At 40.7% G+C, this 12,101-nt stretch overlaps 2 protein-coding genes across 3 annotated transcripts in view; one reads left to right on the top strand and one right to left on the bottom strand.

Moving 5' to 3' along the window:
• cfdp1 (craniofacial development protein 1) overlaps window positions 1-4,098 on the bottom strand; it is a 50,350-nt gene extending 46,252 nt beyond the window's left edge. Inside the window, exons 1-5 of one of the 2 annotated variants that reach the window (XM_066684163.1) lie at window positions 3,805-4,098; window positions 3,576-3,672; window positions 2,435-2,564; window positions 2,103-2,319; window positions 106-236 (exon numbers count right to left, since the gene is read on the bottom strand). In XM_066684163.1, coding sequence (XP_066540260.1) covers window positions 106-236; window positions 2,103-2,319; window positions 2,435-2,564; window positions 3,576-3,645 — 548 coding nt within the window. In that variant the 5' untranslated portion in view covers window positions 3,646-3,672; window positions 3,805-4,098. Of the gene's footprint in view, window positions 1-105; window positions 237-2,102; window positions 2,320-2,434; window positions 2,565-3,575 lie in introns of both variants that reach the window. The other variant, XM_066684164.1, reaches the window with a different exon arrangement.
• Window positions 4,099-6,118: 2,020 nt separating this feature from the next.
• On the top strand, window positions 6,119-11,704 carry tmem170a (transmembrane protein 170A). Its single transcript, XM_066685673.1, has 3 exons — window positions 6,119-6,440; window positions 7,872-8,042; window positions 8,295-11,704. The coding sequence occupies exons 1-3, from the start codon at window positions 6,320-6,322 to the stop codon at window positions 8,423-8,425; spliced, it is 423 nt and encodes a 140-aa protein (XP_066541770.1). The 5' UTR covers window positions 6,119-6,319; the 3' UTR covers window positions 8,426-11,704.
• Window positions 11,705-12,101: the final 397 nt, after the last annotated feature.

Genomic DNA, 12,101 nt, shown 5'->3' with positions numbered 1-12,101 from the left:
CACTGTACAGAGACGTCATCGTTATAAATCAACAGCAATACTACACTGCCCCCTTGTGACAGATGTGAGCAATGCAACTGCGACTCATTCCAGCGGGAGACTCACCGGACTTCTTCTCCAGCAAAGTCGAAAACCTTGGTTATTGTGATTCGGGAGGGCTCTTTGGGTTTTGGGTCCTGCTGTGGAGATTCTGTGCTGGTTTTACTGGGTTTTTCGGTGCTGGAATCATCTGTGCTCTATGGAAAAGGGAGGAAAAAACGGCTAAGAAAAAAGGTCACAGACTTAAAACACAGTGAGAAATACTACATGCCTTTGCTCCAAATTTGGCCTAATTATTACCTCAAGTTGTTAGGAACGGACGCTTATTCAGCTTCCGGTGCCATAAAATGTGTAAACGTGGTCACAGGACGACTACTGAGGTGCAGACTGACCAATTAAATGTTTACAGAGAAGGTTATCGACCAATAACGGTAGCTCTACAGTCAGACCGTCCAATCAGAAGATGTTAGGCTACTTCACCACGCCCCTTTCTCACTCAAGCGATCCAATCGGAGTAGGGAAGGGCGGGACTAGCATGTGAACGAAACTTCTCGAAGTTCTATGTAAGCTGTAGAAAAACAAAATGCCGGACGTTTGTGAAATTCCGCCCGGACATTTTTTTAAGTCTAAAAGAGAGGACATGTCCGGGTAAAAGAGGACGTCTGGTCACACTAGTAGGGTAACAACATTTAGAATTACAACTACAACTGAAGCTTGGCAGATGTGGTCCAAAAAAAAAAAAAAACAACTGGTACAACTGCTCTATTACTGCTCCTTAGGAACAGTGCAAACTCAAAATGGACCAAACAGACTGACCCACCCTCGCATCTGCTTTGATTTAGATGAATCTGACAAAAGAATGTGTTTTATCATCTCTGTTGTACTTATAGAAACAGTAGTTTCAGTTTTACAATGAGGCTGAGGCAGATTTGATATGAAATGAGGACATATTCTACACCTTTTCCATAAGTCAAAACATGTCTAGGCCTTAATGAAATGTCTGTGACCTTCTGTGGTCAAAATAACAAGGATCAAACCTCACTCTCACAGCCATGTTCACAACCAACGGTTTCATCGCCTGTTACTTTAAATGATAAGGAGCTACTCGCTGTTCACCTTGTCCCAAGCGCACAGAAGTGAGGAGCAAGGAGTAGAAGCTCTGGTTTTTAGCCATTTGTGCTGTGTTCTCTTTCTTCTCCATTCTCTATTTTGCTTCATTTAACCATAAATGCAAGTTTTGGATGATAGTGATTGGAGACTTAATCACAATATTTATTCAGTAGCTGAACAAACTGAGTTTGTGGAACACACCTCAAACATATTTAATTCAACTATATAATTAACACATTCATTTCCAAAAGAAATTAAAAACTGTTGAGCTTATCCACTATGTAATTGTGTGAAGTGTGGGGCAATTTCATCAATTCTGTCAGGGGACGTACACAGATTCCACCCGGATTTGCAAAGCCTGAAGACAGCTGCTTCCTTTTTGACTATTGATCTTAAATAGACTGACAGATCTAGACATACATAAACCACACAACTCCATTAGAACAGGACATAGGCACGGTTTTTAAAATTCTTCACAGTACGACTTTGAGGCCTATGAAGGGGAACATATAACATTTGCAACTATACATCTACATCAGCATTGACTGTCCTGTGTAGATCAGAGAGTGATACACACAAACCCTTCTGTGTTAATCTAAGCACAGTTTAGTTTCAGTGGGAGATCTGTCTCTTGGCGCTGTATGACTGAGCGGTGGGTTTAAAGAGGAAATCTAAATATGTGTTGTGGCATCAAAGATTAGACAAAGGAATTGAGGTATTTACGTAGATCTGCTCTCACTACACTCTAGAGACCCCTAAAAGGTATTGCCACCCCCAGGTTAAGAGTTCCTGGAGCAGAGGATGACCCAGAATGATCAGTGGACATTTCTGTAGCTATTTCCAGTCTGTTGCTGTGATGTATTTTTCCATCTAATGTGTCAGTGTGAAAGGAATAAAATTCAAGCATAAAAAACCCTCATAAATCCAGCAACTCGTCATTTAAAAACACACACCTGTTCAGCAGGAGGGGACTGAACTTTGGGCCTGGGACCAACATCCTTTAAAAAACTAGCCCAAAGATCATCCGCTTTCTTTTGCTGCTTCTCCTCGTCTCGTGCTCTGGGCTTTGATACAGACTCTTCCTCTGCTTTTCCTTTATCTTCTTCTGTCTGGTTCTCACAGCCACTTTCATCACCTCCCTCCAGCTTAAGTCCTCCCTTTTTCCTTTTCCTTCACAAGAACATCAGTAATATCAAGATGAGGGGGAAACCAATCATAAACATAACCACAGAAGGTATGATGTCAGAACAGACAGCCTTTTTTTAACAAGAGTTCAGTGTTCTACCTCACGGACAGCCCTTGACTGGACTTCATTTTCTTTTTCTTATGGTGGACCTGCGTTTCGTTCTGGTCCTCTCCATCCAGACCATCTTCCTTCTCGCACTCATTGATGTCATCCTCACTCAGGTTGTCATCTGAACAAAAATAAAGAAACAGAGACATGAAGTGAGTGAAACTCCCATCCAAAAGAACGTAATACATTTTCAATAGTTTGAAGAACTTGTCCTTTCCTCAGTATTTTTTCATCTCATTAACATCTGAGGAACACAATCTCCATTATCGCTCCTTTAAAGCAGCAATCTAATATATTTACTGTACTAAATAATAAAATGACCAGTATGTGTCATCAGAGACTTAGGAAACATTCTGAGTTAAAGCACTGGCATCACAGAGAGCAGTGATGCAGCCATGATACTCTTCTTTGAGGAGGCCCATCCCAGAACGGAGCTCTATTCATGATTCGGCCAGTGCTGCTGGAGTTTTAAAAGCCCTCAGTGTCACTGCTGGACTGAGAATAGTCCATCAACCCGACATATACAACCGACAGCACCCTGTGTCACTGATGGACTACAGGTCGGCCGACATACACTGTGCAGAGCTACTGTGTGTGACTTCACATCTACAAGGTGGACCAGTGAGTGGACACAGGGTTTAAAATCTCGAGTTGCATTACTGTGTCTGATCCACTCGTATCAGTGCAACACACACTAACACACACCAAATCAGTGTCACTGCAGCACTGAGGATGATCTGTGGGGGTCCTGTGCCTGATCCACTCATACCAAAGTAATAATCACTAATGTACCACTATGATCAAACACCCATATCACATCTGCTCTGTGGTGGTCCTGGCAATTGAAAAATAGAGTTAAAGGGGGCTCACAAAAGTATACAAAGCAAGAATGAAGCACTCTGTAATTGTACATCCACAGAGTTGAAACAGAGCCTAAAACAGCTCATCTGCTCCAGTGCAGTGTTTCAGTTCAATAGACACAGAGAGCAACTCAAATGGATGTAAACAGTGGGCTCTCCTAACGTCCACTACCCACTCAGTAGCTAAATATCTACAGAAACGTCCAGGGTTACAACTAACATTACTGTTAATATGTTAAATTGAGAAGCTAATTCTAGTTTCAGCGTCTCACCGGATGGGACATAATCTTCATCTTCATTCGACGAGTAGTCTTCCGAGTCGTAGTCTGAATAATTCATCATTTCCTTCCAGAAGAATCAGCACTGGCTCTAAAACGAGAAATTAAAACACGGACCGTGGCGCTGAGAGGCTAGTTTCACTAAGGCATGAGAGGTTTATGCGAGGGAACACAAAGCCTAAGCAAAACTGTTTTATATGATATATAAACATTAAAGATTTACTTTAACCAGGTCTTTGTTTAGCTCTTGACGATCCTGATTATATACAGATCGTGTAAACATATACGGCTAGCCCACAGGGACAAGCTCTAAAATCGAGAAGGAGCTATCTGCAGAGCCAAAGAGCAGCAAGAAGAAGCCGAGGAGGCAAAAAATAAGAGGCCGGGGAGCCAGCAGCCACCCTAAACCAGCTCTCTAGAAATCGGCGGGCGACCCGTTTCAGAACAACAGCTCCAGACCGTGCAACAGTTCTGGACCTGCGCCCTCTAACGTCATGGAGGGTAAAGGAATCTTGTAGCTCAGGGCTGCTCATTCCTGGTCATGGAGATCTATCATCCTGCACAGTTTAGCTCCAGCTAATCAAACAAACCTTATCCAGGAAACGAAAGTACGGAGCCCCTAAAGTCTCATGGTTGAAAAATATTATTTAGAGACTTAATTCGTTCCCTCAATTTAGTAAATCATTCCCTCAATTTAGTAATCCCTTCCCTCAATGTAATAATCTGTTCCTTCAGTTTAGTAATTTGTTCCCTCAATTATTCTGTTCACTAAATTGAATTACTAAAGTGAGGAAACGGATTATTAAATTGATGGAACAAATTACTAAATTGAGGGCACTAATTATTAAATTGAGGGAATGAATTACTGAAGTGAGGGAACGGATTATTAAATTGATGGAACAAATTACTAAATTGAGGGTATGGATTATTAAATCGAGGGAACAAATTACTAAATTGAGGGAACGAATTATTAAATTGAGTGAACAAATTACTAAATTGAGGGAACGAATTATTAAATTGAGGGAACAAATTACTAAATTGAGGGAACGAATTTTTAAATTGAGGGAATGAATTACTGAAGTGAGGGAACAGATTATTAAATTGATGGAACAAATCACTAAATTGAGGGAACGGATTATTAAATTGAGGGAATGAATTACTGAAGTGAGGGAACGAATTATTAAATTGAGGGAACAAATTACTAAATTGAGGGAACGAATTTTTAAATTGAGGGATTGAATTACTGAAGTGAGGGAACAGATTATTAAATTGATGGAACAAATCACTAAATTGAGGGAACGGATTATTAAATTGAGGGAATGAATTACTGAAGTGAGGGAACGAATTATTAAATTGAGGAAACAAATTACTAAATTGAGGGAATGAATTACTGAAATGAGGGAACGGATTATTAAATTGAGGAAACAAATGACTAAATTGAGGAAACAAATTATTAAATTGAGGGAATGAATTACTGAAGTGAGGGAACGGATTATTAAATTGAGGAAATAAATTACTAAATTGAGGGAACAAATTATTAAATTGAGGGAACAAATTACTAAATTGATGGAACGAATAAAGTCTCTAAATAATATTTTTCCACCGAGAGACTTTAGGGGCTCCGTACGAAAGCCTTAAGGGGAATTTAAATATTTTTGCTGTGTGTTGGATCTGCAATCTCTGGGAACAGGATGCTCTCATTTTCATGGAAGTTGCCTAAATGCAACAATTTAAATAAATACTATAAAGAAACAAAAAAAACCCTCTTGATTGTAATAAAGGTAATTCATTAAGAGAAAGAGTAATTCTGAACCTTTCTAGCCCTGCCTGCAACCCAGATTCTTCATTTATATTTGGTATTAAGTTAAAAAGAAAACACTGGTAATAGATTTATGTTGAATGCAAGTGAAATCTTTGGTCCTGTCCTAAATGAAACCTGAAAACTACACTTTGAAAATGTCAACATCTTGCAGATCTACAGAGCAAACAACCTCAAGGGGGCTTGGTTCAGATGAACATTTGGGACAGACCTCACAGGATCTACAGGTGCATGGTAATATTTTTTCATGAAACTGGCCTGTAACTCACTCAGTCAAGCTCTCGTCGACGTACATACTCTTACATAGTACCATAAACACTCACACACTCATTCACACCACATAATCCCTGTTCTATCAGTCACACTTGCATTCTGTTTTTATAAATTGTAAAGTGTAATCCACCAGGAATAGGACAACATCCTCATCTTTTTTTTTCATGCTTTTCAGTGTTTGGATCTTCTCAGCTAGGCCTGAGCCAGGGAGAAGGCCTGAGCCATTTCAGATTGAGACATTTTGTTTGTTTCCCTTTAACCAAGCCAGTGCTGTGTACAAACAGCGGACCTTTTTCCAGCACTCATACAGAGCTAGCAAATGATGAGGAAATATTCTTTTGATTAATGGGCAGATTCATTTACATATCACATGTACATATTTACCACTTTACACTGCATAGTTAACAAGTATTTAAGTAGGAAATTTGGATGCGTCCTAAATGATCACATTCCCCCTTTGATGAAGTGTGCACTTGCGGAGCGGATTGGAACAGGCCCCTGGCGTCAGAGCTGAGTAGTGTGTTGCTTTGATGGAGGACTGCGGCTTCACCCTTCGCCAACACGGCGAGCTCCGACCGCCTCTCTGATGCTGTTACTCGGACTCTCGGGCTGCTGTTTTGTTCAGTCCGTGTTCAGTCGCTGAGAGATGCAGGACACCTCTAAAACCCCCGACATAGGCTTCGTTCAGCAGATCCTCAGCCTCAACCTGGTGCCGCGGAAAAATGCCACCAACTGTGGGGACGCAAACTCGCTGTGTGATTTCTCAGGTGAGCCCCGTTTACCGCGGCTCTCACAAATTGACAGTCCACGTTGATTACCTTCTCACTTGGGTTTCAGACAAATTAGACTCCCCTGGATGTACTGACGGGTTTAGGGTGGAGACAGACCGTTGTGTTTGCTAGCTTAGCTAACGCTAAAGTTAACGTTAAGCTGCGTAGCTTAGCGAGTTAGCCGGTTATAACGTTAACTTTGTAATGATTTTTACAGTTAGCTCGGCAGTGTCGCAGCATTTTCTGTTGTGGCTAACATTTGAAGCCCGACAAGTTTTGGTTAATTAGTCAAGCTTAAGTTGGATTGTTTTTTTCGCTTTTATTCGAATACTTCGTTCCACCTTAAATGGTGCAGTAGTGACAGTCTTCCGCGGCTGCGGCCACAGCGGAACTGCTCTATCATTTAAGGTGGAACGGAGAATTCGAACATCAAACCAACTGCAGCTTTTCAAATTAGTTTTTCACAATGGTAACTTGGCTTCTGTGAACGTTTTAATATCACATACAGCAAGAAATAACGGTTATAAACAATGAACATGATGTGTCTATATCTAACTAAAGCTTGTTACATATAGATTAGCCATAACATTAAAGCCGTCTACTTGTTTCTGCACTGTCCACTTGTTCAGCTCCACTGACAACACAGGTGAATTTCGTAGTTCTGCAGTTACAGTCTTTAGTTCAAATGTTTTCTACATACTTTGTTAGTTTCATTGTGCTCTGCTCCTCAATGTTCAGGACCACTACAGAGCAGGTATGGTTTGGGAGGAGGATTAATATCTTTGCTGCGGTGACACTGACCTGGTGGTGGTGTGTGTACAGCAAAAACATTCAAATGCACGGTGTAAGCCCTTGTCTCACAATATTTATCTTGTAAAGCAGTAACACAAAACAGCAGGGCAAAAGGAATGTGTAATTGTGTGTGTGTGTGTATGTCTGAAGTTAATGTGCATCCATAGATTAAACTGTAAAAGAGAAATGGAAAAGAAGGATGGGAAAATGTATCTGGATTGATGATAAAAACATGCAGTAATGGGCCTGATGTGTTGCACTGTTATGAGTGGATCAGACCCAGCAGTGCTGCTGGAGTTTTTAAACCCTGTGTCCACTCTGTGAGACACTCCTCCCTCGTTGGTCCACCTTGTAGATGTAGAGTCAGAGACAGTAGCTCATCTGTCGCTGCACAGTGTGTGTCGCTCGTCCTCTAGTCCTTCATCAGTGACACAGGACGCTGTCGGCTGGGTATTTTTTGATTGATGGAGTACTCATACTACAGCAGTCACGCTGCTGTGTCTGATCCACACTATTACAAAATATTTACTATGTTAATTTATCATTAGATCATGTCAGATTCACCGTGTTCTGTTCTTGTTTTATTTACAGTGAGTTCTTATATCTGTTGATTTTGTTCTGTCCACTTTCTCTCAGAGATGTGGTATGGTGTGTTCCTCTGGGCAGTCGTCTCTTCTCTGGTATTTCACCTACCCGCAGCTCTGCTGGCTCTCGCCACTCTTCGCAGACATAAGGTGGCACGCTTCTTGCCCATCGGCATCATATTAATGGGCATCATTGGTCCCCTGTTTGGAGGGGTCCTCACTAGTAAGTACTTCAGTAGTAAGTGAAGTTATACCTTATTGTTGAGGAAGCAAAACAGAGCAAAGCAACCCATTAAAATGTTTGTAGTGCACTCTTTTATCACCAAAGAAATTAGTTTATTATCATCATTAATCTGAGCTTAAATACATGCCGTGTTGATTATATCTGTAAGACAGTATTGTTATAATGAAGTTCTTCAGTACATAATACAGCACGGTATATCATAAGAAACATGTTGCTTGTGTCCCCTTCCAGGTGCAGCGGTTGCCGGAGTGTATATGGCTGCAGGAAAGAAGATGATGTCTTTGGAGGCCTTGGTGTTTGGGGTGGGACAATCTTTCTTTGTTCTTATCATCTCCTTCCTCAGAGCGTTGGCCACCCTGTAGCGTTTGAGACGACGGGCCGACAGGCTGCCATCGCGGAGGAGGAGGAGGAGAGCCATGATAGACTGGGTCCGGTTCCCCTGGACATCATATGCAAAAACTCGGAGGCCTTATTTTCCACTTATGTCCCCACAGGTCTTTTGATTTATAGATAGTTTATTTTCTCTCAAAATGTCAGGTCTTTGGTGGCAAAACGAGCAGACGTGCAGCTACCTTCACATTAGAGATGGCCTTCGTACACGGGAGGTTTGTGGAGACATCTTGCACATGTGCGCTTTGTATAAAGTAGAACATTCCAAGAGAAAAATGCAATGGGCCAACAGGTGTTCCACACAGGGCGATGGAGCCACAGAGTGCAGTGTTCAGAGCGACATTGCTTGGTTTCAAAAAGCCCTGTGTATTTGGCGGAGACGTTCACGTCGTCGTCATGAGCTCACGTGATTCTGATAATGGTGATACTGGTCTTTTAAATTGCACAGACATCAGTCTCATGGTTTTTGTACTCATAATTCACTTTGTTTAGCACGTTAGCCAGGAGACCCATTACTGCCAGACAGAGGGGGAACAGCTCGTGAGATCCTATGACAATTATGAGTTTATTAAATCTCAGAATATTGTCTTACTCTGCTGTAATAATAATGTATTTTGTTAATTTATGATCTTAACACGTCATGAGTGAGTTACTTAACTTTCATCTTTAAAAATTGGATAATTCATATAAATTAGAGAATGTAATAAGTGAACTTGTTGACATACCTCTGCAGAAACAAAACACAATAGAATAATGTTTTCCCTTCCTCTTTCTGGTGGCAATGAGCTTTCATGGATTAGTCAAGGGCCCAGATTTAGTTTGAGCCAGCACTAGTGAAGAGCACTAGTTTCCAGTCTGTATATACTAAAGCCCATTCCAGCTCCTCCTCAGATTATTGTGGAGAAGGATAAAGAGTTTATATTTTTAAAGAACTAATCTTATAGGCCAAACGATGTAGAGTTGTTTTAAAATGTTTATTTTCTTTCTTTTTCTTTTCTTTGCGCACAGATTTCTCACTGTCATTTGTTGGTTTACACTCCATTTTATATTTCAGTGCATCAAGAGGATGAGTTACATTTATTTAAAAGTACTAAATTATTGGAGAGGTCATTTGTGTTGGCAGATCTTTACAGCATTTTAAATAGCTTGAGTTCCCTAGAAGTTGTTTTAACACAGGCGTACCGTGCCTGCCCAAAAAAAGAAAAGTTGCACGTACTACACACTTTGTTGTAGTACTTTCCACTGACCATACAGGTACATTTCATAGTTATACCAATCTGCGGCTCTGCAACTGTTTTTCAGTGGTCTCTGGACACTGTATTAGACGCTTCCACCTTGTAGATGTAAAGTCAGAGACAGTAGCTCATCTGTCGCTGCACAGTGTGTGTCGCTCGTCCTCTAGTCCTTCATCAGTGACACAGGACGCTGTCGGATGGATGTTTTTGGTCGGTGGACTGTTCTCAGTCCAGACACTGAGGGGTTTAAAAACTCCAGCAGCACTGCTGTGTCTGATCCACTCTACACCAGCACAACACACACTAACACAGCCCTCTGTGGGTCCTGACCTTTTGAGAACTGGGTGAATGGAGGAAAACAAAGCATGCAGAGCAAAAGACGGACTACAGTGTGTAAGTGTAAAACTACAAAAGTGCATCTATATGGTCAGAGGAGCTGATAAAATGGGCAGAAAGTGTAGAACACTGACTTTCTTTTTTGGCCAGGCCCAGTATATGTCATGTTCACAGTTTAACTGTTCATTGCATTTCTATTTCAGCATTTGGCCTTCATGTTATTTGTTTTAAACACACGGTCATACGTGTTGCTTTGATATTAATATGCCCATAAGATTCCATGAGGCAACCTCAGTTCTTAATGCCTACTGTATGAATGTGTGTCAGATTTCAGTGAAATCCCGACTAGAGCTTCTTATGACTTTTACCAAAGAGATATTTACGCTAATGTACAGCTATTGTAAATTTGACATAATCTTTAACCTTGTTGTAAAGAGGTTTCACGCAGCGACCACAATCAAATGACTATTTAACTTGAGATATGTTTGTACGTATTGGTTGATTCTTCCCACCTAAATAGTAGTCTGTTAAAGGGCAGAGTAAGGCATCTCCACTTTGCGTAAAGAGAAAGCCACCTTCGCTCACGTAGATGTCAGCTTTGATTTTAATTCACTTACCCATTAATAACAGTGGCTTGAAGCATCTGCACAGTTCCAAAACCTCAGGAGTATCCTGTATTGATATGGTGTGGAAGTGTAGCAGTCAGTACATCCATTTTCCTTTCTCTAAGTTCAGAGCAGTCTCAGTGGCTCTTGTAGAAGGAGTATTGGGGTGTTTGTCTCACTGGGAGAGCTGCATAAAGTCAACGTGAAGTCACAGGTTATATTATTTTACCTTGTTAGTTCATGTCCCTGCTTGTACTAGGCATGATTCAGAAAAAGTGTAATACTTACCTTCAACTTAGAATGGTAGAGACTTTCTACGCCTCTAAAATGTTTTTTCTTCTGGTTTTTCATAACTCTACTGTGCCCTAGCAGGCTGAGAAACTTAGTAACCAATAACATCATCTTCCACTCCTATCCCCCTTTTATCGTTCAGCAAACACACTCAGCACCTCAGAAATGCATCACAGTACAAAAGGAGAATAGCCTCAATGTCAGATTCAGGTTCAATTTAAGGAAATGCTTCAGTTAAAGACTGCTAACATGGCTAACCGTGAATGAACATAAGCAGGGGGCTATTAGCATCATGCTAATCAACGCCTAGCTTTCATTCTTTTGCTAGCTACATTAGCACATTCTCCACAACGCAACAGACTTTGTTTAAGCTGTGTTCCTTCTTTAAACAAGGCTTTCTTTTTCCTCTAAGCTACAGTAATGGTGTGGACTGTTATTGCTGATCAATCTGCTAATCTTTTCCGAATGGAGTTCTCGGTCTTTAAGCTGGCTGCAGCTGGGACGTTGGAAAGCTTTGAAAGCAATGTTTTCCTTATTCAGGGCCTGTGGTCTTTTACAGTTTCACTAAAGGATTTATTTTTCTAAAGTCCATCTATCCTCTAGAGAGTGACTGCGTGTCGTCGTCTTGGTTTGTTCTTGATGGTGTTGTTTTCACAAAAACAGATTGCAGTTGTTAAACATAATGTGATTTTATGGGATTGATTTTCCTTTCGAGGCAGGTTTCATTTTTCATATTGTACATGAAGTGCCAATTGTTAATATTTTCATGTAATAAAATGTTTTAGACGACAGCCTTGCGTATTGTAGTAGTTTGTATCTACAATTATGTGTACAAGTAAGTTTTAAAGCATTTTTATGTAACATAGAATTGTAATTCAACATTCAGACATCCTCCCGCTCTTGGCTTTTTATCGTAACTTTTACATAAACTAAAAATGAAGTATTAATACATTGAAATCAAACCATTTAAACCCCAAAACTAACATATACTTTGGGTACAATGTTATCCCCAAGAAAAGAACAATGTCAGATGCTTTTGCAGCACATTTTTTCCTGATGGAATTCATAGCGAATGCAGTGACCAATAAATTCTTCTCTCTTGCTGTTTTCAAACTACTTAGTGACCAGTAATGTACCTGTGGGTGACGCGGTAGCACACACCTCCAAGGTCCTGGGGTTGT

Source organism: Hoplias malabaricus, chromosome 11, assembly GCF_029633855.1.
Source record: "Hoplias malabaricus isolate fHopMal1 chromosome 11, fHopMal1.hap1, whole genome shotgun sequence".
Taxonomy (NCBI): domain Eukaryota; kingdom Metazoa; phylum Chordata; class Actinopteri; order Characiformes; family Erythrinidae; genus Hoplias; species Hoplias malabaricus.
Note: the sequence above shows the minus strand (reverse complement) of the source record. Positions and strands in the feature narration are given on the sequence as shown.